General features: G+C 38.3%; 2 protein-coding genes across 10 annotated transcripts; one reads left to right on the forward strand and one right to left on the reverse strand.

Moving 5' to 3' along the window:
* Window positions 1-604: 604 nt before the first annotated feature.
* On the reverse strand, window positions 605-18,335 carry LOC100564317 (tRNA selenocysteine 1-associated protein 1). 8 transcript variants are annotated; one of them, XM_062979366.1, is made up of 10 exons: window positions 18,202-18,335; window positions 12,260-12,417; window positions 8,966-9,032; window positions 7,978-8,054; window positions 7,761-7,882; window positions 5,737-5,913; window positions 3,926-4,045; window positions 2,916-3,297; window positions 2,140-2,182; window positions 605-978 (listed from the first exon to the last, which is right to left on the reverse strand). In XM_062979366.1, exons 4-10 carry the CDS (start codon window positions 8,005-8,007, stop codon window positions 842-844), a joined length of 1,011 nt encoding a protein of 336 aa, XP_062835436.1. In that variant the 5' UTR covers window positions 8,008-8,054; window positions 8,966-9,032; window positions 12,260-12,417; window positions 18,202-18,335; the 3' UTR covers window positions 605-841. The 8 variants fall into 8 exon arrangements, with proteins under 8 accessions (XP_062835436.1, XP_062835433.1, XP_062835434.1 ...); XM_062979363.1 differs by having other exon boundaries at window positions 7,761-7,885; XM_062979364.1 differs by lacking the exon at window positions 18,202-18,335 and adding an exon at window positions 17,734-17,872 and having other exon boundaries at window positions 7,761-7,885.
* Window positions 17,893-27,565, forward strand: pak1ip1 (PAK1 interacting protein 1). Of its 2 annotated transcripts, none has more exons than XM_003219759.4 (10): window positions 17,893-18,109; window positions 21,097-21,259; window positions 22,310-22,430; window positions 22,708-22,782; window positions 24,380-24,432; window positions 25,318-25,463; window positions 25,548-25,645; window positions 26,050-26,149; window positions 27,139-27,268; window positions 27,361-27,565. In XM_003219759.4, exons 1-10 carry the CDS (start codon window positions 18,047-18,049, stop codon window positions 27,501-27,503), a joined length of 1,092 nt encoding a protein of 363 aa, XP_003219807.2. In that variant the 5' UTR covers window positions 17,893-18,046; the 3' UTR covers window positions 27,504-27,565. The 2 variants fall into 2 exon arrangements, with proteins under 2 accessions (XP_003219807.2, XP_008107031.2); XM_008108824.3 differs by lacking the exon at window positions 17,893-18,109 and adding an exon at window positions 18,382-18,569.
* Window positions 27,566-27,643: the final 78 nt, after the last annotated feature.

Genomic DNA, 27,643 nt, shown 5'->3' on the forward strand with positions numbered 1-27,643 from the left:
TCTATCAGATTTCTAGTTGAACAGTATTTGAATTTGTTTTAATGTTTTACAAGGTGGTGTGTACTATCTGTAATGCTGATCTTCTTTGAGTATACTTGAACAATATTTAATGGGTTAAGTAACCTATGTTGGTTAGACCTGGATCACAGTGCACTTGCCAGAGTATGTACCTGTGTATGCTGAATAGTAAACCCACCCTCTGCTGTAATAGAGCCATATCAGCACCTGAATTTCATAAAAAAGGAAAATCAGCCTGTTTAGCAAGACACGCAAATGCTGGTTTGTTAGCAGCAAATGTTTGATTTTCATATATATTTTATATACCTCACATAAAAAATGCCCAGATTCCCTAGCAATAGCCACTGAAATTACAGCAGTATACCAGCCAAGGTCCAAACTGTTTTTTTAAGCTAGATCACATATAAAAGGTAAAGGTTTTCCCTGACGTTAAGTCCAGTCATGTCTGACTCTGGGGGTTGGTGCTGATCTCCATTTTTAAGCCGAAGAGCTGGTGTTGTCCAAAGACATCTCCAGGTCATGTGGCTGGCATGACTGCATGGAGCGCCGTTACATATACGCTGATAAAAAATAGGCAATAGGCATGTTTGCAGAAACAAATTTTATTATTTACATAAGGGAGTCTATATTTAGAGTAACTCTTTACATTTCTAGAATATTTACATGATTTCAAGATACCGAGTGATGAACAAAAATTACAAAGGCATCAAAGCATAGCAAAAAAAAACAACACTGCTTTAAAACTCAGGATGTAATGCAGAAGAAATGTCAATTTAGCACCTTGGTCTTAATAGTCATGCTATGATGTTAACATAAGACACTTTTAATAAGCAGTAGGAATCTCAGACGTGACGGTATCCAGAGGTTGCCAATGACAGCTCATAAGTGTGTCAAAGAGTTCTTCACTTCGTACCATAAATTCTCTATTCATTCTGTGAACGTCTACATGGAGCTGTGGATCTGTTCAAGGAAACAAACAATCAGTGAACAAACAATTGGTGAAGCAGTTACACAAAGGATGAGTAGGCTGAGAGCAAGTCTTGGAACATTAATATCTGCCTCCTGCAATGTTTCTAAACAGACAAAACAAAACATAATGATTGAGAAATACTCATGTGTGCTGTGAAGACATTTTTATCCAACGCAATTTTAATAAGTTTAATCTTCAGTAGATTCTTCTACCTCTTAATGACGGTTATATAATTTAAATTAAATCAGACTTTCTTTGACACTGGCAGTTTATATTTAAGCCATAAGAGCAGGCTTGAACCCTTTAATGAGAAAAAATAAAACCACCAACAAACCAGTAGCCACCTTTATCAAATTATTTCTGTGAATCTAATTCTGTGAACTAAAGTTCATGATGTGTACATAACTGCTGATTGAGAAAAGTTTCAAATTAGCTGAGATGTGGCCACTGTCACAGTCATAGATCATCTTGAGAACTGGAAACATGGTTTAAGGGGAAAAAAACATATCACACACATAGAAAATAAGATAAAACTTATAAAACTGAATATTTGTTACTGCCATAAAAGGAGCCCCCAATGGCGTAGTGAGTTAAAGCCTTGTGACTTGAAGGTTGGGTTGCTGACCTGAAGGCTGCCAGGTTCAAATCCAACCTGGGGAGAGTGCGGATGAGCTCCCTCTATCAGCCCCAGCTCCATGCGAGGACATAAGAGAAGCCTCCAACAAGGATGGTAAAACATCAAAACATCTGGGCGTCCCCTGGGCAACGTCCTTGCAGACGGCCAATTCTCTCACATCAGAAGCGACTTTCTAAAGTCGCTCCTGACATGAAAAAAGAACTGCCGTAAAAAAACCATTGTGTGCTTGTGTACTGTTTTATATACTTTATTAACTATACCATTAGGGAAACATTTTGTGGATCTATACAGCATGCTGTAATTCTATTGTTAACATTCCCTTTCCACCACTGTGCCAAGTTATAATCTGATGAACAAACCAATAAAACAGTGAAAGGTTTCCAAGTAAACATGGAAAACATGCTCCTATAAAGCAACGTAGTAAAGATCTCTAGAGCCCACTAGTGATTGCAGAAATCCTTGAAAAAACAAGCTATCAGATATCGCTCAAAAGTACCACTAATAACAAAATTACCTTCTGTTATAAGATCATCATTCATATACATCATTGAAGGATCCTAAAGGATAAAAACATGCATCATTTTCCAAAAATTAACACTGGAAGCACATCAGCATTGATCCCTAGCTCTAATTACATACCCTTTTAAGGAAAGTTGTTTTTCACTACTGCAACTGAATACAATAAGACTGAGCTGGGTTCTCAATAGGCCACTGCATTTCAGTATAATGTATTCAAACATCATGTTTATGTAGAATGTTAAATCTTATTGCTTAATAAAATCATTACAATTTGTAAAGAACTGAAGCATTCTCAGTATAAAACTGTGTCATGATTTCAGCAATAACTCTGGTCACTTAGCAGCAAGTACAACTGGAATGGGTTAGGACTTATTGCAGAGCCAGTGTGGTGCAGTGGTTTGAATGTTAAGACTGACTATCTTGACCAGTGTTTTTCCCCAATTGGCCATGGAAACCCACTGGGTGACTTTGGCCCTAGAAAATCCCATGTTAGCACTTTAGGGTCCCACTAAGTTGGAAATGACATGGAGATAAACAAAAATAAAAATCTGTAATAGCCTGTCAAAATTATACAAATTCCTCAAGATCAGACACAGATTTACAATATGATGCCCATTCCCTTCATTTAAAAAGTGAAATGGGCTTTAAATTGTAGCAGTTTTGTTTTGAAAATAAAAATAAAATACAGCAAACAGATACATTTCTAAATCCATAATCTTGCCTACACAAAATTACACAAAAATGTAATTGTATGTTTATTTGTGTGAATACCTGATATACAGCTGTATTCATTGCTTGCTGCCCCATACTTCCAGTTGGCTGCATCCTTTCATAAGATGCATAGTTGTAGTTGTATTCACTGTACTCAGCAGGATAATCTCCATAGTCAGCATAATCTCCATATTCTGGGTAGTCAGGATACCGTTCACCAAAACGAGAACCAAAGCGCTCAGAAAAACGTTCACCAAAATGCTCAGGGTAGCGGTCAGAAAAACGGTCTCCAAAACGTCCTCCTCGATCGAAACGCTCGGCACGTTCATAACGATCAAAGCGTTCATTTCTGTCATAGTTATATTGACGGTAGTAGTTCTGATAATCTTGGTAATAGTCATTATAGCTATATGCCTGGTACCTCTGAAATTCTACTTTCAATCTAAAATGAAAATAGAAAGCCTTCTTAGAATTGATCAAAGAATGAAATAAAATTAGCAAGATATGAATAATCTATCAGATGAGCAAAATAAAATTAAATAATATTGCTGCAATTTTGGATGACAACACTTAACTTTCCTCTATTTGTATTTTTCCTCTGAATTTACCATTCTTAACTCCAAACATTGACTTCAGGTCACAAAATAAAATCTGAACCAATATAAATTATACCTTGTTGGGGGTGGGGGTAGGATACATAATAAAATGTCACTCTTTTTTCCTCACCTGAACAAGAAGACACTTAAAGAGAATTCAAGTCTTCAATAATATCATAATTATTTAAAAGTAACAAAAAGTATACGCTGAAACCATTAATGGAGCAAGAAAAACATGTTAGAATGTATGGAATACTTTGAGAATAAAAGCTATGAAAGTTTATTCAATTAAACCAGGTTTTTAAAGGAACTGGAAGTGCTCTTCAGCAATAAAAATGTTGCTTAGTAGGAAAAAAAACCCATATATGACAAAGATGGAAGGGAGAATGAAAACCTAAAAGTCGTCTCAGAGCATCAAATATAAGTGACAATCACAATGAAAAAGTGATTTGTGCAAAGTTTATAATAAATTACCTTTTAGAAATTCCTAACGTCAGTCGGATCCGTTTTCCGCCTAGACCAGGTGCATTCTGGCAATCCTGCAATCCTCTCATCATATCACCTTCATCAGAAAATCTGACAAAACCATAGCCCCTGAAGAGTTTTAACAGAAGATATTCTAATTATGGAATTAAAGCAGTGGTCTAACTCATTAAGTTCACCATTTGTATTCCTTGCTGCTTTAATAACATCTGAAGGAGATATCACCATCTCCAATATTCTCACTTGAAATAAACAGTCCTTTAAATATCTCAAAAAACCCACACTGCCATAAACTAATATTGTTTAACCTCCAACAATACTATCCCACCTGTTTAAACAGCTCCACGGACTGCCAATAAGTTTCCGGTCCCAATTAAAGGTGCAGGTTATTACCTACAAAGCCCTCAACAGTTCAGGACCTGCCTATCTTCGCGATCGCATCTTTCCCTACGAACCCACGCGGGCTCTAAGATCTGCAGGGGATGCCCTTCTCTGTGCCCCCCCCCCCCCGGCTCTGGAACTCTCTCCCCAGGGAGATTAGATTGGCACCCACCCTGTCCACATTCCGCAAAGATCTAAAAACATGGATGTTCCGTTGTGCCTTCGATTAAGCAGTTTACAGGATATTCGGCCCCCAACTATAACTACCATCAGTCCCTGCACTTTATCCCTGTCCTTCGTCCTATAGATTTTGTGTTTTAAATTGATATTGCTCTTTTAATCCTAATTTATTATTGGCCTTTGCATTTTTGTACGCCAGCCCTGTTCTAAAACTGGTGGACAAAAAGCAAATGCCAATAAGTCCTTCCCCCTCCCAAATTTCAATACTAATTACTGTCCAGACTATTGGTTGCTGATTTTTTTTGTTATTGTATTGTTGTAATGTTGTTTGATTTTATTGTGATATGTTTTAATCTATGTTGGGTTTTAATCTTTGTTGGATCGGGCTTGTTTCCATCTAAGCCGCCCTGAGTCCCTTCAGGGAGATGGAAGCAGGATATAAAAATAAAGTTATTATATTATATCCTCACAACATACTCTAGGGGCTTACTAACAGTAAACCTAACTCTGTCACTTAGCTGGCTCAAAGAACTTAAGGCATTTTCACTAGCTAGTTTCACCCAGTAAAATCTAACAGCACTGTAATCATCAAATGTAAATGCAAATCTCCATACAGTCAGAAGTCCTGCTTTATCATTTATTCTGATCTTATGGAACTCTCCTGCATTCAGGTGACTATCATTAGACCTTTTTAGATACTCCTTGGTAATAAAAGGAGAATGGCACTGGAGGGAGCATGACTGGAGTGCATATTTCTAATTATTACTACTTTTATGGAAGAATGAACCCGTGTAGAGCTTTAGGATTTCTGAGAATTAAACTGGCAATCTCTATATGTACAGTTTCTAAACAAAACATACTTGGGGTGAGCAAAACTTATGTGTTGTATATAGCTCCCAGCAATCCCCGTTTTCATTTCGTAAAATTTTATTTTTCCTAAAAGCTCCTTACGGGATATAGCCACATTCTAATCCACTTCCAGTTAGAAGATATCTCCTGGTCCTACACACAAATCTCTAGGGTTGGGGTTAACACAACAGATACCCACCCCTTCTATGTAACAACGCATAACTCAGATCTACGTTCCACTGATTTGAGAGACTGAATGTTTTGTCCACACTACTGCCTCCCTCCATCCAACTATTTAAAGGACAAAGCCCTCATTTTTAGCAATGAAGACCAACCAAACCATTGTAAGCATTGTGTCTTACAAGCAGTATTTTAAATATGTGATGGATTACCTGGAATATCCCAAGAGGTCTGTTGCAACTTTACAATCTATACATGATGGATACCGTTTGTAAAAGTAGTCAAAAAGCAAGAAATCATCCACTTCAGGAGTCAAATCGCCTACAAATATTGCGAATTCTGGCCTGTAACTTTCTGCCCTAACAAATTCTTGCCGTGGAAATTCTGGCCTGAAAACAATAGAAAGAAAAAACATCAGTTTTCTTCTAGCGCAAACCTCAGAGCCCTGTATCCACTACATTACTTTCCACACTGGGTGTTACCCAAATACCTACCTAGACTTGATCCAGCCAATACTTGTTTGTCCTTGTCCATGGTGCATTCACTGGCACCATGCACAGAAGAAAGCAATGTTTCAGCAAGGCTCCTCTAATCACTTCTACTGAAAATATACTTCAGATGGAACTGCCTGAGGGCTGTGGCCTCAGTACAAATTACCTCTCCAGACTATTAAATCGATGTAACCTTGATGGCAATTACTTAGCCAAAGTTAACGTAAACCCTAGCTTAAGTAGCTGGCGGTTTGTCTTATTCATCAATGTTTCTCAGTGACTCAAGACACCCCCCCCCTCCCCCGGAAGTGCTTAGTCCAGAATATTTCAGTCTATGCGTATGTTCAAGATTACTTCATTCACTACATTAATTATTTCACTGTCACCTAGACAACTAAAAAGTTACAAAGACTATTTAAATTGTTAATAACATCTAGGCAATATCAATAGTGGTACACTATTAACCACATGCAGAAAAATAATTAAAACAGTTTTGGTTATTCTGTATTGGTGGTTAAATTACTCCTAATATTGAGTGACTTAACATCTTTATTCTGTAAATAGATTGATGGGATGCAACTTCGTCACTCCAACTCTCTGCTTGTGGGACACCTAGATTACATGCAGAGGTCATGAGAGAAATATCTTATTAGGCAGCAAAAAGCTGCACTGTTATGGTTGTGTTTCTTTCAGAATTATGACATGAACACATGAATTGATCTGCATGTTCCCAATTTAGAAAGAAGCAAGCAGGGAAATCATAAACCACACATTTCCATTTGTGTGTTACATTAACTGAATATTCCCAAAATCCCATAATATTAAGCATCCCAATTGTTATGAGCAAAGGAGCAGACATGGGCCATATGTATTTTAATTAAGTATCTTTAGTCCAGCAAGGTTTACCACTTAGAATGCCAAAACATTCAAATGCATCCTGTCTGCATTCCCCAAAAGTCAAAATAATAAAAAGGAAGCATCAATTAGCTTCTGAATAACCATTCTGGCAAATAAGTATAAATGTAAATATTTAACTAACCATGGTCAAAATTAGAGTTTGCCTGTTATTAGGGAGATAACTGTGGAAATAAATTATGCTTGCCAACATCCTGCAATAGCCTTGGTTTTTAATTCAATTCCTAACTGCAAAACTAATAAAACTTTTTTAGCATCAACATAATTTTCTTAGCTTTCTAGCCATTGTGAACATTCAACATGCATCCTCCAAGACGAAGCTGATATAACACTGAACAAAGCAGAACAATAAGCATCAAGGTAAAAAGAGTCCAATGGACAAAGGACATCTTAAATTAGACTGTGAAGGGATAATTAGAAAACCTTCGGGGCAGCAGTAATCAACCCAACAGCGCAGAATGATCTTGAATAGTCAGGATGTCTATCATCAGATGGATCGGCCTTCATGATTAACAGTATTCTTGAAAAAGACCAGGAACCGTTGCCTATTGAAGCCTTTTAAAATTGTTTGAATTCAAATCAATTTAATGAAAATAGGTATGCAATCAGCCTTTGAAAGTTACTAAATATATATGTATAAATATTTAAAGTGCCACTATATGACTTAATTTATTCAGCTATGTGAGGTGCATTTTTTATTCACAAAGCTTTACAAAAGATTCTGTGGACAATCTAGTGTGTTGGTTTTATTAACTTCTCACTAATTGATTTAGATACTATTGTAAGGACAAGAGCCATCTTTTTTCTTGTCAGTTTCAAGGTTTCTTCACCTGCTTGGAATACTAGTAAAATCTGGTCTTCCTGCTCTTGCTTTACTCTTTTTCTTCCGTTTTTTGTGGGGGGATCTCCACCACAGAGGCAGGCTTTCTGTTTGGGCCTTTCCCACTGTATCCTGCTAGAATGAAAAACAGTTATACAGTATTTCATCTCAATTACATGCCTCCCACCCTCTCCCGATCACCACCTCGGTGATTTCCCCATATTCACCTTTCCCTTGACAGAAGCCTGGGGTCCCATCTCTCCCTCCGCCTCCCATGAGGGAAAGCAGCCTCTGGGGAAAATGCCTGGCAAAAATAACAGAGCCAAAGGATTGTATGAAAAGCCATATTCCCCTGACTTTGTCAAGCTGGCTATAGGCGTGACCGCTTTTCACACCAACATTTTGACTCCCTTGGGTTCCTTCGTTTTCCAACAAAAAAAAGTTAACCAATAAGAGGCTGGCCAAGCATGTATTTGTAAGGTTTGCCTTCAAATAGGACCCCGCTAAGATTCCTCTGAGACTCATTCAGACAAATTATAGCAAAGGAGGTCCAGAAAATTGAGATCCAGAGTTATGTCAGGCCCCCCCCCCCCCGCGCTTTTAAAAACCTCCATTTAAAAGAAGACTTTGCATCTTCCCTAAAACATTCTGCACTATCAAGGTGGTGGCTACTACCTGACAACAATCTCAGGGAGACTCTAAAACAGATCCAAGGGCCCAGCTTTCATACCAATTGCATGCGACAAAAATGCCACATTCAGAAGAAGGCAGCAGAGGCTGATAAATGAATAGGGAAAGCGAAGGAGAGCAGTAGCCAAGGCATGATGACAATATCCTTCACCTTTGGGAGGCATATTCACCATTTTCATTTACTTACATGGATGGTATCATTTGACTTCTATTTCTCCAGGGAAGGCATCCTAAATGATGTTATAGGAAAGTCCCACCACAAGAACTCACTGTGCAGCAGTGCAGAAAGCAAAGCTTCTTGCTCTGCCCCCAAGCTGTTTCAGTTAGATTAATGATTCCACAGCAAGGGAGAACAATTTGTCAGAAATTGTTCTGAGGAAAGCCTGGGGGTTAAGCCCCTCCCACTGCCAGCCCTCTCCCGGAAATATTAGGGTTATGTTTAACATCTGCCAACAGCTCTGCAAATGAATGTGTATTCCCCACAGGTGTTATGACTGTGGCTTCATTCCCATCAAGCGATCTTACCTGGCTAGCCATGGTTTTAAAAAGTCTTCACAAGAAAATAATGCGTTGTAGTGGATCTTCTGGTAGACTGTTTTTAAAAAAGAAAGAAAAGGTATAAACAATGGGGGGGAATAATCAGCCAAAGACATACATTACTGCACATCAAAATACCTGACAAGACTCTGAGGTGTAGCTAGCAGTATGCTATGGAGCACTACATAAGGAACCATATATTGATGTCCTAGTGTCAATGGTAAAACAATTAATTCCAAACAGGAGCCACTAATCATGGAAGGCCCTATAGCAGTGGTTCCCAACCTGTGGTCCACAAGAACTAAAACATGGTCTGTGGCCTCACCATTACTACTACTACTACTTGGTGTCTTTGTTTTAAGGCCTGTTCCTGGGGTTATTTGGGGTGCTGATTCCGAAAACTGCATTTGAAAGACCACATCAGATCTAGATTATTAAATATGGTTTTCTGTGGGCGAGGAAATGGCGACTACTGTATGGCATATGTTCTGTATCTATCCAATACAACTTTCTGAAACAGCACTCCAAATCATAGAATCATAGAATAGTAGAGTTGGAAGAGACCTCATTGGCCATCCAGTCCAATAACCATGTAAAGTTGAACAAAAACTGATTAGTAACCCTTTTGGGACTAATGTTGGAGAGTGGTCTCTGGTTAAAGTGGTCCCTGGTCAAAAAAACGTTGGGAATCACTGCCCTATAGCAACCCCCAAGTGAGTGTCCAAAAATGGAAGCATGTATATTGATCACTTAAAACCCAGTTTCTAGCAGTTGTCATCTCTATTATAGCAGGTCTTCTTTAAAGGTAACAGATCTTCATTGTACATTATGATGAAGCCACCCTAACCATCATGTACTTTGGATTATTATTATTATTACTACTACTATTAGAACAGGAATAATTCAAAATGCATTGTTGGTAAGAACATGCATTTTCCTTCCAAGTACAATGGAAACTGCAATTCAATATTGTGTAAAAAAAGCTGGGGGAGGGGGGAAAGATGATGTCCATGGCCCATAAATGAGAAAGTCCCAGAGTGAGACTCTAGTACAGTGGTTCTCAACCTGTGAGTCCCCAGATGTTTTGGCCCTCAACTCCCAGAAATCCTAACAGCTGGTAAACTGGCTGGGATTTCTGGGAGTTGAAGGCCAAAACACCTGGGGACCAACAGGCTGAGAATCACTGCTCTAGTACATCACTGCCCAGAACCCCACACTAGCTTGACTCCAGTCTTTTGTGAGAAAATATGAGAGGGCAACCCTTGTTTGCAGAAATGTGTTGTTATAATAACCAATTTCCAACATCATAACAGTGATGCAATTGTACACTTACATACCTAGTGCATGATACTTGTTCATCCCTATTGCTAAGAAACCTAATGTCTATGGTTTTATTTCAACAGCTAAACACAACACTGTGTCATTTTTTATCCAACAACTATAGTTTATATCACTGGCTTGTCAGAGAAAAGACCAGAATGGCAACACCCTGCCTAGGTCAGATGCCATTATTCTTTTTTAAATGATACAAGGCCTGTTCAGCTGACTGTTTTAACTGTTTCCACTATTCAGCATGTACAAGATAGAATTCTTTAGAATTCTGGTATATTATATTACTGTGGTCTGTTTTAAATTGGTTACCGTTTAATATTGTATTTTGCACATATGATATTGTTTGTTTTAATAGACTACACAATAAAGATTGGAATGTTATTTTGAAATATGCATAGTATTATTATTATATTTATTTATACCTTGCTTTATCTTCCCCCGAAGGGGACTTAAGGTTGTACCAGTTTGAAAGTTGTCGCTAATCTTTTTTTTAGGGGCTACCATTAGAAGCTTTGTGGGAGAGAGGGGGAAAGAGACAGGTAGAGAAGCACACAGAAATTGTATAGCTCTTTGGATATGCTAAAATTTAGTACATACACTCCTATTTCAAACTTGAAGAACATTTTGTTCTTAAAATATACTGTAAGTGTAGGGAACTAGTAAGAATTCGTGTCTTACGCATTCACAAGTATTCCAGAAGTAGAAATAATAATTTCCAAACAAGTACTAAATATATTTGAATATAAACATTTCATCTAATTTTATTGAAATGTTCTAATCAAATTCATTTTTACTGTATCTAACTAGTGGGAAAAACTAATAGATTTGTGCAGAAAATAAATTTACCATGATACATTCCTCTCTATTCCAAATATAAATCAAATATGTTGCATTATCATAAATTTTCAAAACAGAATGCCTCTCAGTTGTGACTATGCCTAAAATCTCAAAACATGCATTCAACTCAATTGATTCTTCCCCTCTTTTTAACGACCAAAACGTTCAAGGCTAAGTTCAATCTGAAGTAGACTCAGCAGAATTAACAAGAGTTTGGTAAGCAATTGTTAATGTCCACTGTATATTGAGTTAGGTCCACTGATTCAATTGCTGCTCTAACTGAAATGTAGCAATTACATTTAGACCTCAATGTTGATATATACACTTGGGGTGTTAAATTAGAAGAACATAATCATTATTCTGCACAGCATTTTCCTTCCATGCATACAAGAGCACTCATTTTAATAAAATGCTGTAATAGAACCCTGGAAGTAACTTGAGATGGAGAACAACTGTTACAACAGCTCCTCCTGGCTGAAAGATTCATAACAATACAAATAACTAATGTTACAATCAGCAAACTCTCCAGTATCCCCTAAATATTTTGGGCATAGTAGTGAGGCTGTATTTTGACAGTTGTTTACCTTGAATAAAGCCAGGTGCCAAATGATGGCCAAAATCAGTAACTGTTGCTGGAACCTATGCATTTCCTATAGAATGGAAGGCCAACTTGCACACTATCACTACTGCTCACAGCTTTCAATCCAAGTGTTTGGCTTCTGTAAATCAATATCTTACGGCTAATTAAGAAGATAATTTATTTTTAAAACTGCAGAGCAGCTCTACTGTATTAGATAAAATGTCAATTCATTCACCATCATGCCTCTAATAGGTAAAGCAGATGAAAATGACATATCTGCAAGCAGTGAGTCTTTCCATCAGGTGTTTGGATGTACTGTGCCTTCGAACATACAGATTCTATATTAAATAATATTATTTTAAATATTGGTTCAGTATTTATCTGTATAAATCTACAATCCTGATGTGTGCATTAATACTGTTCGACTTGCAAGAGTGCTCCCCACAGACATATTAAGAAAACAAGTACAGCTTGCTCTGCAATTAATTCTTCAGATTTAATAACTGAAATTTAATGTTTCTTAATGAACTTACCTGTAAGTATCTATTACAGAAACTGCCAGATAGTAAGAACTCTGGATACAAAGGATGGCAAGTTTTTGTAGATGTGATCCAATATACTCCAAAATCCAACTATTCTAATAATTTACGCTGAAATATTCTTGGTACTTTCTTCCTTGGTACTTTCTTCACTGCAGTAAAAACAAATAAAATAGTGTTTTACAGCCATACATTCATACATTTATAACACGCAGAGAAGGAATAAAGAGGGGCCTTTGCTACAGCCCACAATATGATAATCCTGTCAATAAAGTTCACACTTTCATATATACACACTATAAGGCAGGAGTGTCAAACATATTTCCATCAAGGGCCACATCAGCCTCATGGTTGCCTTTAAAGGACAGTTGAATCGGTGGACAGGGAATCCATGGATAGAGAGGTTCAACTATATATTTATTTTTAACATAATGGCCAATGCTCTATACTTTTTACACAGTCTAGGTCCGCAGATGTTCTTGAACAACAACTCCCATCACTTTTTATTATCTGCCATGCAGACTGGGGATAATGGGAACTGCAACCCAACAGCTCTTGTGGGCTGAGGATGGGGAAAGGTTAAACGATATTTTAAAGTCAGACATCATATCCACAGGCCTTGTGTCTAAATTCAAAGTGCACTTTCCTGACTAAACAAAACAAACTTCAGCCTTCCAGTTGTTACTGTCACAATACTCATCAGCTCGTCATGTCTAATGATGATGAAAACAGGAGTTGTAGACCAGTACCTGGAGGGTCACATAAAATGATATGGCAGCCTAGAGTTTGACACGTGTTAAAAGGCTTGATGGCAAAACTCTGACATACATTGATCAGTACATGGTACACAGAAACCATTGCCACTGCATAGTATTTATCAGGAAAACCTTTAGAACAGTAATATGGGTTGAGCATCCCTTATCCATGCTCTTGTTACATCCCGATTAGACTACTACAATGCACTCTACGTGGGACTGCCTTTGAAGACTGTTCGGAAGCTTCAATTAGTCCAACGGGAGGCAGCCGTACAGGGAGCGCACTACTTCTCCGTTACGTCAGCTCCACTGGCTGCCGATTAGCTACTGAGCACAATTCAAAGTGCTGGCTTTAGCCTATAAAGCTCTAAACAGTTCCAGCCCAGCTTACTTGTCTGAACGTGTCTCCCGCTATGACCTACCACGTAATTTAATTTCTTCAGGGGAGGCCCTGCTCTTGGTCCCGCCAGCCTCACTGGTGAGGCTGGCGGGGAGGAGAGACAGGGCTTTCTCAGTGGTGGCTCCTTGGCTTTAGAAAGAAAGTGAAGACCTGGCTATGTGAGCAAGCGTTAAAAGAATACGTTTTGTTGGCTTTGACTCGGTCTGGACTAAGGTTTATGTACAAGGTTTTGTGGATGAATGGCTCAAGTATTTTGTATTGTTTTAAATCTGTATTTAACTGCTTGTTTTATTCTTTTGTATTGTTGTGTATTGGCATAGAATTCTGCCAGTTTTGTAAGGTACCCTGAGTCCCTTCGGATGAGAATGGCAGGATAGAAATGATGGAAATAAATAAATAATAAATTATTCAGAATTCCAAAATCTACATGAATAGCTGACATACTGGCACCATTGCAACCTGTTTCATGTACAAAATTATTGCAATATTGTGTAAAAAATTAGCTTCAGGCTATATGTATGAGGTGTATATGAACCATAAATGAATGTCATTTTGAGAACTGAGTTCAGTCTCATTATGCATCAGTAATGTACATAAACTGTTTCATGTGAAAATTTATTTAAAGTACCAGGTATAAAATTACCTTCAAGCTATGTGTATGAAGGTATAAGAAACAAATGAATTTCATGTTTAGAATGGGCCTTATTTTATAGAGTAGATACAACTTGCACATAATTTCATGAATGAAATTACAGTAGAGTCTCACTTATCCAAGCCTCGTTTATCCAAGCTTCTGGATTATCCAAGCTATTTTTGTAGTCAATGTTTTCAATATATAGTGATATTTTGGTGCTAAATTCATAAATACGGTAATTACAACATAACATTACTGAGTATTGAACTACTTTTTCTGTCAAATTTGTTGTATAACATGATGTTTTGGTGCTTAATTTGTAAAATCATAACATAATTTGATGTTTAATAGGCTTTTACTTAATCCCTCCTTATTATCCAAGATATTCGCTTATCCAAACTTCTGCCGGCCCGTTTAGCTTGGATAAGTGAGACTCTACTGTATTACAGTATTGCATACATAAAATTAACTTCAGGCTATGTATGACTTGAATATAAATTTCAACTTTAGAATAGGCAATAAAAAAGCCTGTTTCATGTATGAAATTATCAAAACACTGTGTACAAAATTACCTTCAGGCTATGTGTATGAAACGTATAAGAAACATAAATGAATTTCATGTTTAGAATGAGTTCTATGTCATTATGTATAGGCAATGTACACAAACCCCATTTCATGCACAAAATTATTTAAAATTAAAAATATTGTGTATAAAGTTAACTTCAGATGTATATGACAGGTCCCATCTCATTATGTATAGAACTAGGTCCCATCTCATTATGTATAGGTGATGTACAGAAAACACTCGTCCATGCACATTATAAAAATAAAAATTTTGGATATAAAATTAACGTTGGCCTATGCGTATAAAGCGTACAGGCAGTCCCCAAGTTATGAACAAGATAGGTTCTGTAGGTTTGTTCTTAAGTTACATTTGTAAGTTGGAATAGATACATTTTTTTAACTGTAACTCCAGCCAAAAATACATGACTTTTAGCTTTGGATAGCAGAGGAAAGAGTTAACACTCCTGTGGGGTTTGTTGTAGTGTCTGTGCCCCTGTTCAGATTTCACCTCATTTTCAGGCCCAGATGTCGTTGATGGCCAGGAGGGCCTTTGCACAATTAAAAGTTGTGCGCCAACTGCATCCATTCCTTGGGAAGCCAGATCTGGCCATGGTGGTACATGCCTCAGTTACATCCCGTCTGGATTACTATAACACACTATATATGGGACTGCCTCTGAAGAGTGCTCTGAAACTTCAGCTGGCCCAAAGAGCTATAACCAGATTGCTCACTGGGGCTGGCTAAAGTGAGTGGACAACCCCCATGTTGTAGCAGCTCCACTGGCTGCCAATCTGTTTCTGGGCACAATTCAAAGTGACGCTTATGACCTTTAAAACCCTCTAGACGTTTCAGATCCAGGCTATTTGGCTAACGCATCTCCTTGTACAAACTTGCCCAGGCACTGAGATCTCAAGCTCAGTGGGTGGGAACGAGAGAGTGAGGCTTCTCTCTCAGTGGCTGCCTCTTGGCTCTGGAACTCCCTTCTTCTCAGGGAAGCCAGAATGTCCCCCTCCCTGATGTCCTTCAGGCAGGCTTTTAAAGATGGTGTTTAAGATTAATTCAAGGGGTGCTATAGTTTTTTAACTTTGAATTTTTTATGATTTTTAATGGGGATTTTTAAAATACTGCTTATATTTAACCCTGTTTTAATGTTCGTATATTTTAAATTGTTATGCTGATGCTTTTATGTTAAGCTGCTTTGAGTCCCCTTTGGGGGAGATAGGTAAAGGTTTTCCTTTGTGACTGATTCTGGGGGTTGGTGCTCATCTCCATTTCTAAGCCGAAGAGCTGGCATCCGTAGACACCTCCAAGGTCATGTGGTCGGCATGATTGCATGGAGTGCCGTTACCTTCCCGCCAGAGTGTTACCTATTGATCTACTCACATTGGCATGTTTTCAAACTGCTAGGTTGGCAGGAGTGGGGGAGATAGAGCGGGATGTAAATAAATCTATCTATATATATAAAAGAGTGATGGCATCAGGGCAGCGGACAAAACAACAAAACTACAGGCCCCCCAACCTCGAAATTTGACAACACAACCCATCATCCACAGCTCTAGGTTGATACAACAAAAAGAAAAGAAAAATGAAGTCCTAATTACAGGGAGAGGAATAATAGTTTTTATCCAATTGCTGCCCATTAGAAGACAATGCCACAGCAACCCGTGGCCGGGCACAGCTAGTATTATATAAATAGTAATAAATAATAATTTCTGTCCCTGTGACAATTGGATTTCGAAGAATTCTGCTTGTTGTTGAAACCATGACCGATGATACAACTTCAGTGGAGATGCCTTTTCCCCATGGCAAGTCTTCCAGGAGTGAATTGCTCCAGGAGACAGAAGCAGAATTCAAAATGATCTTAACAGATTAGAGATGAGCCAAAACTAACAAAATGAAGTTCAACAGAGACAAATGCAAGATACTCCACTTAGGCAGACAAAAATGAAATGTAAAAATACAGAATGGAGGATGCCTGGCTCGACAGCAGTACGTGTGAAAAGGATCTTGGGAGTCCTCGTGGACAACAAATTAAACATGAGGCAACAATATCATGCAGTGGCTAAAAAGGCCAATGGGATTCTGACCTGCATAAATAGCAGTATAGTGTCTAGATCCAGGGAAGCCATGCTACCTCTCTATTCTGCTTTGGTCAGACCACACCTGGAATCACACTGTGTCCAATTCTGGGCACAGCAATTGAAAGGAGATGTTGACAAGCTGGAAAGCGTCCAGAGGAGGGTGACTAAAATAATCAAGGGTCTGGAGAAAGAGTCCTATGGAGAGCGGATGAAAGACCTGGGCATGTTTAGCCTGCAGAAGAGAAGGCTGAGAGGAGACATGATAGCCATGTAATATGTGAGGGGAAGTCATAGGGAGGAGGGAGCAAGCTTGTTTTCTGCTGCCCTGGAGACTAGAACGCAGAACAATGGCTTCAAACTACAGGAAAGGAGATTCCACCTGAATATTAGGAAAAACCTCCTAACTGCCCCGGAGTGTGGTGGAGGCTTTTAAGTAGAGGCTGGATGGGCATCTGTTGGGGGTGCTTTGAATGTACCTTTCCTGCTTCCTGGCAGAGGGTTGGACTGGATGGCCCACGAGGCCTCTCTTCCAACTCTATGAGCCTATGAGACACCTTTTCCCCAGGATAACTCTTCCAGGAGTGAATTTTCTTCGGAGGGGTACATTCCTCTCACTTCCTGTTGTATCAGTCCCCTTCTTAACTACGAGTTGTTTGCAAGTCGGCTGTTTGTAACACGGGGACCGCACGTATAGGAAACCTAACTGGTTTTTAGGTCCCCACTCTGGTCCCTATGCATTTCGAGCAGGCTGTTCTAAAGATGCTCGCCCCGCCGTCATGTCCCACCTTTCCAGCCATGTGGCTGTTCGGAAGCGAACAAGGCGAACTCTGGCCCCTTCGCTGTGTCCTGACTGGAGCCTGAAAGGCGGGGAAGGAGAGGGAGAGGGCGCGGGGCCTACTTGAGAGGAAGGGGCGGGGCGAACTTCGGGCCACAAGAAGGGCAAGGAGAGGCAAACCCCCCACTTGGGGATGTCCCCGCGGCAGAAAATGCCCCCTTCCCGCCCCTCCAACCGCCCCAACGGCTAGGATACTAACGTCACCGGCCTTCCCGAGCGCCGCCATCTCGAGTCGCAAGGCTCCACCGTCCCTCCTCTTTCCCTTCCTTCCTTCCAAGCACTTCCGGCGCAGGCTGCTCGGCAACCGCCTGCTCGCGTCTGCGCAGGCGCACTTCCTCCCTCTCTCTGTTCTTCACCGCAGCCTCCGAATACGGAAAGGGCTCTCCCCAAAATTAGCCCACACGAGGCGTTCCGGAACCTGATCAGGCAGTGAAGTAGACAGCTCTAAGCGGAATCGAGCAAGGCCGAGAGGGAGGGAAGGGACTGCGCATGTGCAGAGCGCCGCTGAAGGAATGGAGGTGTTGGGCGGTTGCTACGAACAGGTCCTATTCGGATTCGCGGTGCGGCCGGGCGAGGTGAGGAAGGAATGAAGGAAGGAAACAAAGAGAGGAGGGGTGTCGAAAATGAGAGGCGGGAGGAGGTGGAGGGCTGCGCCGCCCGTACTCACCGCGAGGGCCCCGCGTGGCGCCGTCGTGCGCGAGGCGGAGGAAGAAGCAGCAGCAGCAGCAGCGTGGCTGGTCCCCTGCCTTCCCTCCCAGAAGCCTCTGCGAGCGCTTCCCGTGCGAAGGCCCGCCCTGCAGCTTCCGGGAAGCAAACGCGCGTGGGGGGGGGGGGTGTCTACACTGTAGAATGAATGCAGTTTGGAACCTCTTTCGCCGCCCTGGCTCAGAGTAGCCTTTTTGAGGCACTAACACTCTAAGACGTGTCAAATTTCTTTTTCTTTCCTTTTCTTTTTACCAGTATACATTTGTTTTTTCTGTATGCAGTGTAGCGTTGTCAGTAGTATTAGGCACATAGCTTGGGATACTTCCTAAAGTAAGTCATTGCCCATTGTTTAGAGTATCCTTTTGGCTTTTAAATAGTGGTCAGGAAAACAAATGATGTAAAAATAAATGAATAACTTTCTATTAAAGAAATAAAAATGGATTTGCATCTAAAAGTGCAAAAGGTGAAGTACTTTTGAGAGGGACGTGGGTTTAGACAAAGAGAATTTTCAAATATACTTGTAATGACTACAAGTCCCATATGTTTTGATTGACCTAAGTTGCAAGAGGCCTGTGTTTGAGAAAGGCCTGCGCTTGAGTGAAAATGCTGATATTTGGGAAAAGAGTTGTTCCAGAGAAAAGAAGTTACTTTGAAATAATAAAAATACATCAAGTCAGAACCTTACCCACTACTCCCTAGAATTCTCATACGGTTTTGAACCTATACTTGCAACAAGCCAGGGTCAATAACATGAAAGCACCATTGTCTAAAGAGTCACATGTTGTTACAGTATAGAAAACCAATGGAATTGCATGACGGTAAAGATGCTTGTGTCGTAGCCAACATTAGACAAATGGGGTAAATGATCTTTGTAAGCCAATAAGGATATGTTTGCTATTTTCTGTGGAAGTGATAAAAACCCTTGCAACCATTTTGAAAGTCGGGCAAATCCTTTGATTGCATGTATGCATGTATTTGTCACATTGCTATGGCCATGCAATAAATAGTTCTTTTGCAGTTTGAAGATCCAACTTTCATGTTGTCTTTCCTCAGCCTCTCCACAGAAAAGGGGCCTCCTGCTTTTGACTTTGGATTAAGAGGAGTATCTTTACATCTTTTACATCTTTGCCCCTTCACTTTAACCCTTCCACCAGAGAATGTGACAATATACAATATATTGCTTCTTTTTGAGAAGGCTGTTGGAATTTCATGACATAGAAAATTATAAATTACAATTAGTTTCCATAATCACTATAGACACAAGCCAGTTATGGAAAAAACCTGGTTGAAAACTTACAAATGAAAAACTTCATACAGATCAAAACAGTGAAAGTAAACATGCTCAAGTGCCCAATTTTTATATTTAAGGATATTATACCTTTAAAACGCATGAACTGTAATTACATGAGCAGCACTGGCATTTCATTATATTTAGTTGATTTGTCAAAAGGATTGCAGTGTGTTTTAAATATGAAGATTGTTCCAAAATGTTTGATTTCATACTGCTTTGAATTAAAAGTACATGTTGGTGAATGGGTTAAAAAGTAGGTGAATCACTTAAATACACAACAAGCCATGTGCACTTCAAAATAGTCTAGTGTTTCACCTGTAAGGTACTGTTTTCAAGCAAACAAGACTTAACAGAACATATGGCTTTACAGTAATGCCAATTTGTCAACTAAGTTGTAACAATAAATACTTAAAATCTCTACCAATAGACTTAACATTTTATCTGGTTTAAACCACACAGAAAACAATTATCAATTGAAAGCCTGCTGTAAGACGTGTCAAATTTCTAACTACTATGATTCCATACCATTAAGCCATGGCAGTTGAAGTGATGCCCAAATGCATTGAGACTAGTCCAGCACTTGAACCACCACACCTGGCGCCTTTGCTCATGGTCACGGCTTTTAATTCTATTATGAATGAATGGAGATCTCAGGGCCCTTCCACACAGCCATGTAACCCAGAATATCAAGGCAGGTAATCCACAATATCTGCTTTGGACTGAAATATCTGAGTCCACACTTCCATATGTCCCAGTTCATAGCAGGTTCAACTGTGTGGAAGGGGCCTCAAATAATAATAATAATAACAACAACAACAACTTTTATTTTTGTACCCCGCCTCCATCTCCCTGAAGGGACTTGGGGCGGCTTACATATGGCACAAGGTACCTAAAACAACACATAAAATAAACACACAGTACAATATAAAATAAAACTACTAGTATATAAAACAACAATTTGAGCTCAGAAGAGTGCCAGTAATCTAAAGTGTCATCTGTCGTAAAAACATGGCCAACTGTAAACAGGAAGAAAGGAAAGGGATAGCGCAAGTTGTAGCTAAGAAACAAGGGAATGGGATGAAAGTGCTTTGCTGTATTATAATTACGGATTGGGCTAGACATTCTCAAAGGCTTGTCTAAACATCCAAGTCTTCAATTCCCTCTGGAAAGAGGACAGGGTGGGAGCATACCTAATCTCCCTGGAGAGGGCGTGCCAAAGCGGGGGGGGGGGGGGGCACCACCGAGAAGGCCCTCTCTCTCATCCCCACCAACTGTTCTTGTGATGGTGGCGGGACCTGTACTTGATGCCCATACTATTCTTCATAGCAGAATCCCATTCAAAATCATTACAGTTATGATAGTAATCTCATTGCTTTCATAGGATGTTCAAAATTATTACTTTAGCTGGATCAAAACCTATAACAAGTATTCATTTGGTTGTGTGTGGTTTGGTTATGTTTTAAATATTGGGCCATTGGAATGTCACATGAAAACTGTAAAAAAAATACCTCACCTTTTTCTGGCAAAATTTTCAAAAGGTTGATTCATTTTATATTTTGTTTTCAGAAGTGGGAAGCTGTTCCCGATTTCACGCACCATGCCCACAGTGCTTCATTGTCAGCGCTGGCTACGAATGATAGATATGTAGTCACTGGCAGCAGGGATGAAACCATACAAATCTATGATATGAAAAAGAAGGTAGAACATGGTGCACTGATGCAGCACAATGGTGAGACAACCTGCGCTTGTATTAATTGCATCTGATGGAAACCAGATGTATATTAATAAATGTTGTTTTTTAACAGGGCATATCCTATACATTCATGTGTAAATCTATACATTTTAGTTAAATTAAAAAAACATTCCCCAAAAGCTGAGCTGACTTCCAGAAATCAATGGGATTACAGTACTTCAACTCTTATCTAAAAAGGAGCCATTCCTTTCTCTGAGTTGAGTGGGGAAAGACAAGAGCATAGTCCATCCCTGGAGAACCTAAAGGAAACAGCGACCACCTCTGCTCTTTCTACTATGATGCTTTTTTGAATGCCTGGGCAGGGAAATGGCAGTTGGCCCCCTGAGCTGTTATCAGTGTTTTCTCCTCTCTGTGTAATGACCCTTGAGTTATCCATGGGTCATATTGAGATGCATAATTGTGGCCCCAAAACTTGCTATTAACTTATACATGAATATATATGGTATGTACAGAGATATTTGGAAAAGTATTACAAATATAGTCTTTGCGTTTATTGAAAAAGTTATTGCTTACATGGAAATAGCAGTGAAAGCATGGAGATGTAGTAATAATGTAGTGTGCCAGTCTCCAGTAACTTCTTTGGCAAGAGAAATATCTTCTATGCCTGGGGAAACCAGCTGTAGGGGAGGACTATTTATAACCTGAAGTGCAAGTGGAACACTGATGCATCACATATTATTTAGGATATGGTTTAGTGCACTCAGCCTAAATTACTTCAGGTGTAGTTTCCACTTCCAATTTCCACTTCCAATTTATGTTAAGCATTAATAAAATAGATTTCCATGGACTTAAATGTTACATAAATGGTACATAGTGTTAGAAAGTGTTTTTTAAAAGTTAATAAACATGAATATATTTATATATTAAGTAATAGCTATAATCTTCTATTCACTGCTTATTTACAGTATGTGTGTAGATTTGCAAAGTAGAAACAAATGCTAAAAAATAAATAGGCTATTCTACTTTAGAATATATGCCTTACATTAAATTGAATTGTTAAACCAAACGATTTTTGTTGGTCTTCAGGCACTGTAACTTGCTTGGAATTCTATGGGAATGCTCACCTACTGAGTGGAGGTGAAGATGGCTTTATGTGTATTTGGAACACAAAAAGATGGGAATGTTTGAAATCCATTAAAGCTCATAAGTAAGTATTTGCATACATTATCTCCATTTCTTACCACTCTTTTGGGTTGAATTCCAAGTTGCCCAAGTTGAATTCTGATTGTGCAATCAGTTTCCTGCTCTGTCCTTCGCACTCGTCCTGAAATATGGGTTGAAATAAAACAGAAATGTTTGATTTTTCACAATTTTCAGTTAAATAGGTTCTGGAGAAAGGTTTAAGATATCAGATTATCACTGATTAATTACAATTGATTAATGGGAATTATTAATCATTTATGTTACTTATTCTTTTTAATTAGGGGGCATGTAACATCCCTTTCTATTCATCCATCGGGAAAGTTGGCGTTGTCAGTTGGCACAGACAAGACATTAAGGTAAGTCTACAATTCTCAGAGAGCTTTTACATTTTTATTTAAAATGTATACTACTTCTCTTTTCAATAAACCAAATGTAATTAACAAATCATTTTATAAAACAAAAAGGTAGCCATGTTGCTTTACTGCAGCATACACAGAATCATAAAAAGATTTATAGGACTGCATGTATTGGAATCACAAATTAATGGGTTTAACAGAAATATTACTTAATCATTTAATGGTTTGTTCAATGGGCCTATCCTTAGTTTGAGCTGGTAATTGGATTTAGGTCCAGTACATTTACTGTTGCATCAGCTTTGTGAGCAGTTTTTCATTTGGTGAATTCATTAGACTTGAAGGTGCTACAAGATGTTTTGTTCAGCCCTTTTGTTTGAAGAGCAAGCTCCTCGTTTTAACATTCTCTTGCATATTGTGCAGTATATTTTAAGAATGCATTCAATTTACAGAAATGTTAGTTCACCAGAATTTTCATATGCCTTGTTAATATGCACACATGCCAAAAAGGATACACATGTCCCAGACTCCATTTGGGATTATGTTAATTTTCAGCAACGAAAGGAGTTCTGCAGCCTATATGGAAAGTTAATAACTGCTCCTAGAAATATCAAAGAAACAATCACTTTCCTTCAGAAACAGTTTGAAAGCCCATATTCACGCTTCAACTTTTGTGTGTAAAAAGGTAATTTGGACAGTGTAATTTGTTATGAGGAAATGGTATATGGAGTACATTTTTTGCAGGTGTTAAAAAGAAGAGCTAGTTTTTATGCTTCAGCTGTCCTCAATTTGTCAGGATGTTTTGGACTGCATTTCCCATCTACCTCTGCCTACAAAGTCTAGGTTAAGGGATCATGTAAGATGATACCTAAAATATGTGGAGGGTATGATGGTTGGGAAAGTTATATTTCATTAGGTAAAGGTAAAGGTTTTCCCCTGACATTAAGTCTAGTCATGTCCAACTCTGGGGGTTGGTGCTCATCTCCATTTATAAGCAGAAGAGCCGGCGTTGTCCGTAGACATCTCCAAGGTCATATGGCCGGCATGGAGTATCAGCAGTTATTATTCCTTCTCCATTTGTCTTTTCTTCTTTAAAAAAGATAATAAAAACATTATCAAGAACAACAACAAAAATTGCAATTGTGGTGGTGGCATAATCCACTTTAAATCAGGGTACCCTACTTTGCCAATTGAAAAGCAAAGATATTTGCTTCTTTTATTTTCTGCTAGGTTTACCTGTTTTCCAGAGGGCAGGAGTCTCCTTAAATACCTAATGGCCATACGTTCAGTTCGCCTGAAATGTTTCACATTTCTTTCCCTATTTCTGTTTTGTTCCCATATAGCAATTATAGTACAGAAGAACTTTTATCCCATTGGTATTTTTTTAGTCTCTGGCTGATTGGGAAGAAGAAGCAAGGAATAATTAGCTTCTCATCTATCTATATTCTTGTAGAGTACACATCTGATATTTTTGTAAATGAAAAATCAAATGTAACACATTAAATTGAGAGTAGTTTCCACATTTCTTAAATTGTTTATCTATAAAAATTACATTTGTCATTCCAAAATATGCTGATTCACATTATTGTTATTTTTCCAGAACGTGGAACCTTGTAGAAGGAAGATCTGCATTCATAAAAAATCTAAAACAAAGTGAGTGTGTCCCCTTTGCTGTGCTTTGCTTCTGTGTTCTGCATTATAGAAACAGCTGTGTCCTTCTTAAGGTTATTGCAGCTTTGAGTAATTATTGTTCAATCACAAGATTTTTTTGTGTCAGGAGTGACTTGAGAAACTGCAAGTCGCTTCTGATGTGAGAGAATTGACCGTCTGCAAGGACGTTGCCCAGGGGACACCTGGATGTTTTGATGTTTTTACCATCTACCATCCTTGTGGATGGCTTCTCTCATGTCCTCACATCTAGCTGGAGCAGATAGAGAGAGCTCATCCCCGCTCTCCCCAGTCCTGCTGGCACAAGGGTTTAACCAACTGCGCCATTAGGGGTCTTAAAATACTAGAATCTATATTTGCCTGTTTAAAATTAGTCTCTGTAATTTTTCCACAGCCTCCTTACATCTCTTAACATTTTGTAGTGATTGATAGGTCCCTTGCTACATGGTCACTTCTGTTTCGAATCGTAGAGTCGGAAGAGTCTCCAAGGGCCATGCAGTCTAATCCCTTTTTATACTGTGAATAATTGTTCACAGCATATCACAAACCTTTGAGAATAATAAATATTCTGAGATTTCTGAAATGTTCTCTGAGAGATGTGCTTTTACTTTGAAACACTGTGATAGATAAAAGTATATATATTTTATAAAGAACCCCTTATTTTAAATGCAAGCAAGGGAACATCAAATAATCTTTGGATCATCTTTCAGAGATTAAAATTTTTCCATAAGATTTATTATAATAATGGTTTTGTTTTAGATCATAAATAGCAGCCAACATTATTAGTGTCACTGTTCTGCAGGAAGTTATTTTTTTACTGTATTTGAATTTTTCCTACAGTATTTTTTTCATTTATTCCTCCTAATTTAGACGCACATCTTGTTAAATGGTCACCCAATGGTGAGATATATGTGGTGGTTATAGCAAACAAAGTGGACATCTACAAGCTCGCAACTGCTTCGATCTCTGGCACCATTCTTATGGAAAAGAGAATATCTTCTGTAAAATTTCTTACAGTAAGTAGGAAAAGTAATCTTAGGATTGCTGATGTATTTTAACTATTTCCAGTCTCACTTACTTTTAAAATTATTTTCTTGAAGGACCGCATACTTGCCATTGTAGGAGATGACGAATTTGTACGGTTATACGACTGTGAATCCCAAAATTGTCTTTGTGAATTTAAAGCTCATGAAAACAGGTATTTTATATTTTTCACATAATATATTTTCCATGTTGGTTTAACATAGTATAGTTTTTAAACTAATTTTACTTTATTAACCTTTGGGCTTTGTTCTGTGAAGGGGTTTATCTTTTCATTATTAAGATGACCTGGTTCAGTAATTTATTAAATTTCCTAAAAATAAGCATTTGTTTATCTTTCCTTATGAAGACAGCAGCATTCTCAGCTGTTATCTTTGGAGTGATTTTGTCAAATGATATTTTAATATATATTATACATATTACCTTATATATTGTGTAAAATTGAGGTTTGTTTCAAAATAGTTGTTTTGTATCATGCCATAATCTACTGAATATTAACTGTTTTCTAAACATTTGCTTGTTTAATTATTGTTTATTTTGTATCAATGTTTTTTTTCATAGAGTAAAAGAAATCAATAGTTTTGAAAGGGAAGGTGCTTGTGTTCTGATGACTGCATCAAGTGACGGGTACATTAAAATGTGGAGCCTTGATCTTGACCAGGTTTGTATTTTGCAGAGTTAATGGAAAGGATACATAGGATTAAAGAGCTAGAATTCTGCTAGTATTTGTGCAACTTGTACCAAAATGGCCTATTTCTGTAATTTTAAGAATGCAGTATTACATAAAATTCACTGGTTAGCCATGCTGTGTGTGAAACTTACTTTGGTATTAATATGGAAAACACTGGTGTGATTAAACTGTAGTTGGGTCTGTCCAGTTGTGATCTTTAAAAAAAACATAGGTTTTATTATTGATTTTATAGGATACGAATTTAACTGTATCTGTTTATTGCATGTTTTTTGGTTGAATATGAATTTAATAATTGGATTTTGTTCCTGCACGGTTTTAAATCATTTTTTAAAATGTAGTGTCTGTGAAAATAGAATCTTTTTTTGGTATGGAAGCAAATTGATAACAGTTTGATGAAGTAATATGAATCAAATCGGCAGCCTTTCCCACAGTGCTAGCAGTTCTCCATGTACAATCAATTTGTGAAGAACTTCCATAGACCCAAATCTCAGAACTCATGAGAAATTGTTGTTCAAATGGTAGAAGCCTTCCATTTGACCCACCTTATGCATTCTGTCCGCAGAATTGGACTCTAAATGTATCCTCTTGAAGTATGCAAATATGTATTAGTTCCTTGAGATGTAGGGTTGGCTCAAACCTGAGTGTTACCCAGATGACCCATTAAAATCAGTTAGTCATGAAATCTTTTCATGCTGAAATCTCACTGGGGTTGAAGTGTAAATAACTTAGACCCCTTCTAAACTGCCATATAAAACCAGATTATCTGCTTTGAACTGGATTGTATGGCAATGTAGACTCAGATAATCCAGTCCAAAGCAAATAATGTGGATTTTCCACTTAGAAAATCTGATTTATATGGCAGTGTAGAAAGGGTTTTGATGTGGTACAGATCTGCTTGCTGCTACAGAGAGTAACTTTACCACTGGAATTCACATGCATGCATTGTTTGTTTCTTTCAGATAAAGAATGCCCCGTCACTGCTATGTGAAGTTAATACTAAGGCTAGGCTCACCTGCCTAGCTGTGTGGCTCAAAAGAGACCCAGAAACAAAACAGCCTTCTAATGAAGGTACAACAACATCCTCTCAAGGTACTGTGAGACTTTTTGGCATTTTCTTGGATTGGCTGTATGTTAAAAGATTTTACTAGATATTTCAATGAAACTTGATTTTTCTTTTCTAGTTCATGAAGTGAAACCGCCATTGAGTAAAAGGAAAGGAATTTGTGGTCAGCCATCAGAGGAAGAAAGCCAAGAGGTCCCTGTGAAACGAAAAGTTCCGGATATGAAGAAAAAGAAGAAGAAAAAGTTGCAAAGATTAAAATGAAAATGTACTTTGTTATCATTTTCAATACTGAATATGTAATAAATAATCATCAATTAGTTTCATTTTATTTCTAAAGCAGTTTTCCAACTTAAATGCAATATAATGGTGTTTTGTTTATAACAGCTCATTCTATTAATATT

This window comes from Anolis carolinensis, chromosome 4 (assembly GCF_035594765.1).
Source record: "Anolis carolinensis isolate JA03-04 chromosome 4, rAnoCar3.1.pri, whole genome shotgun sequence".
NCBI classification, from domain to species: Eukaryota; Metazoa; Chordata; class Lepidosauria; order Squamata; family Dactyloidae; genus Anolis; species Anolis carolinensis.

Excerpts from the sequence above, each read along its gene's own strand:
- LOC100564317 (XM_062979363.1), bottom strand. The coding sequence starts at position 8,007 with ATGGGACCCCAGGCTTCTGTCAAGGGAAAG. Across the intron at positions 7,886-7,977 it reads AGGCTTCTGTCAAGGGAAAG|CAGGATACAGTGGGAAAGGC; the intron begins GTGAATATGGGG and ends TTTTCATTCTAG. Across the intron at positions 2,183-2,915 it reads TGAATACAGCTGTATATCAG|GATCCTTCAATGATGTATAT; the intron begins GTATTCACACAA and ends TTTATCCTTTAG.
- pak1ip1 (XM_003219759.4), top strand. The coding sequence starts at position 18,047 with ATGGAGGTGTTGGGCGGTTGCTACGAACAGGTCCTATTCGGATTCGCG. Across the intron at positions 18,110-21,096 it reads TCGCGGTGCGGCCGGGCGAG|AAGTGGGAAGCTGTTCCCGA; the intron begins GTGAGGAAGGAA and ends TTTTGTTTTCAG. Across the intron at positions 21,260-22,309 it reads TGCACTGATGCAGCACAATG|GCACTGTAACTTGCTTGGAA; the intron begins GTGAGACAACCT and ends GTTGGTCTTCAG.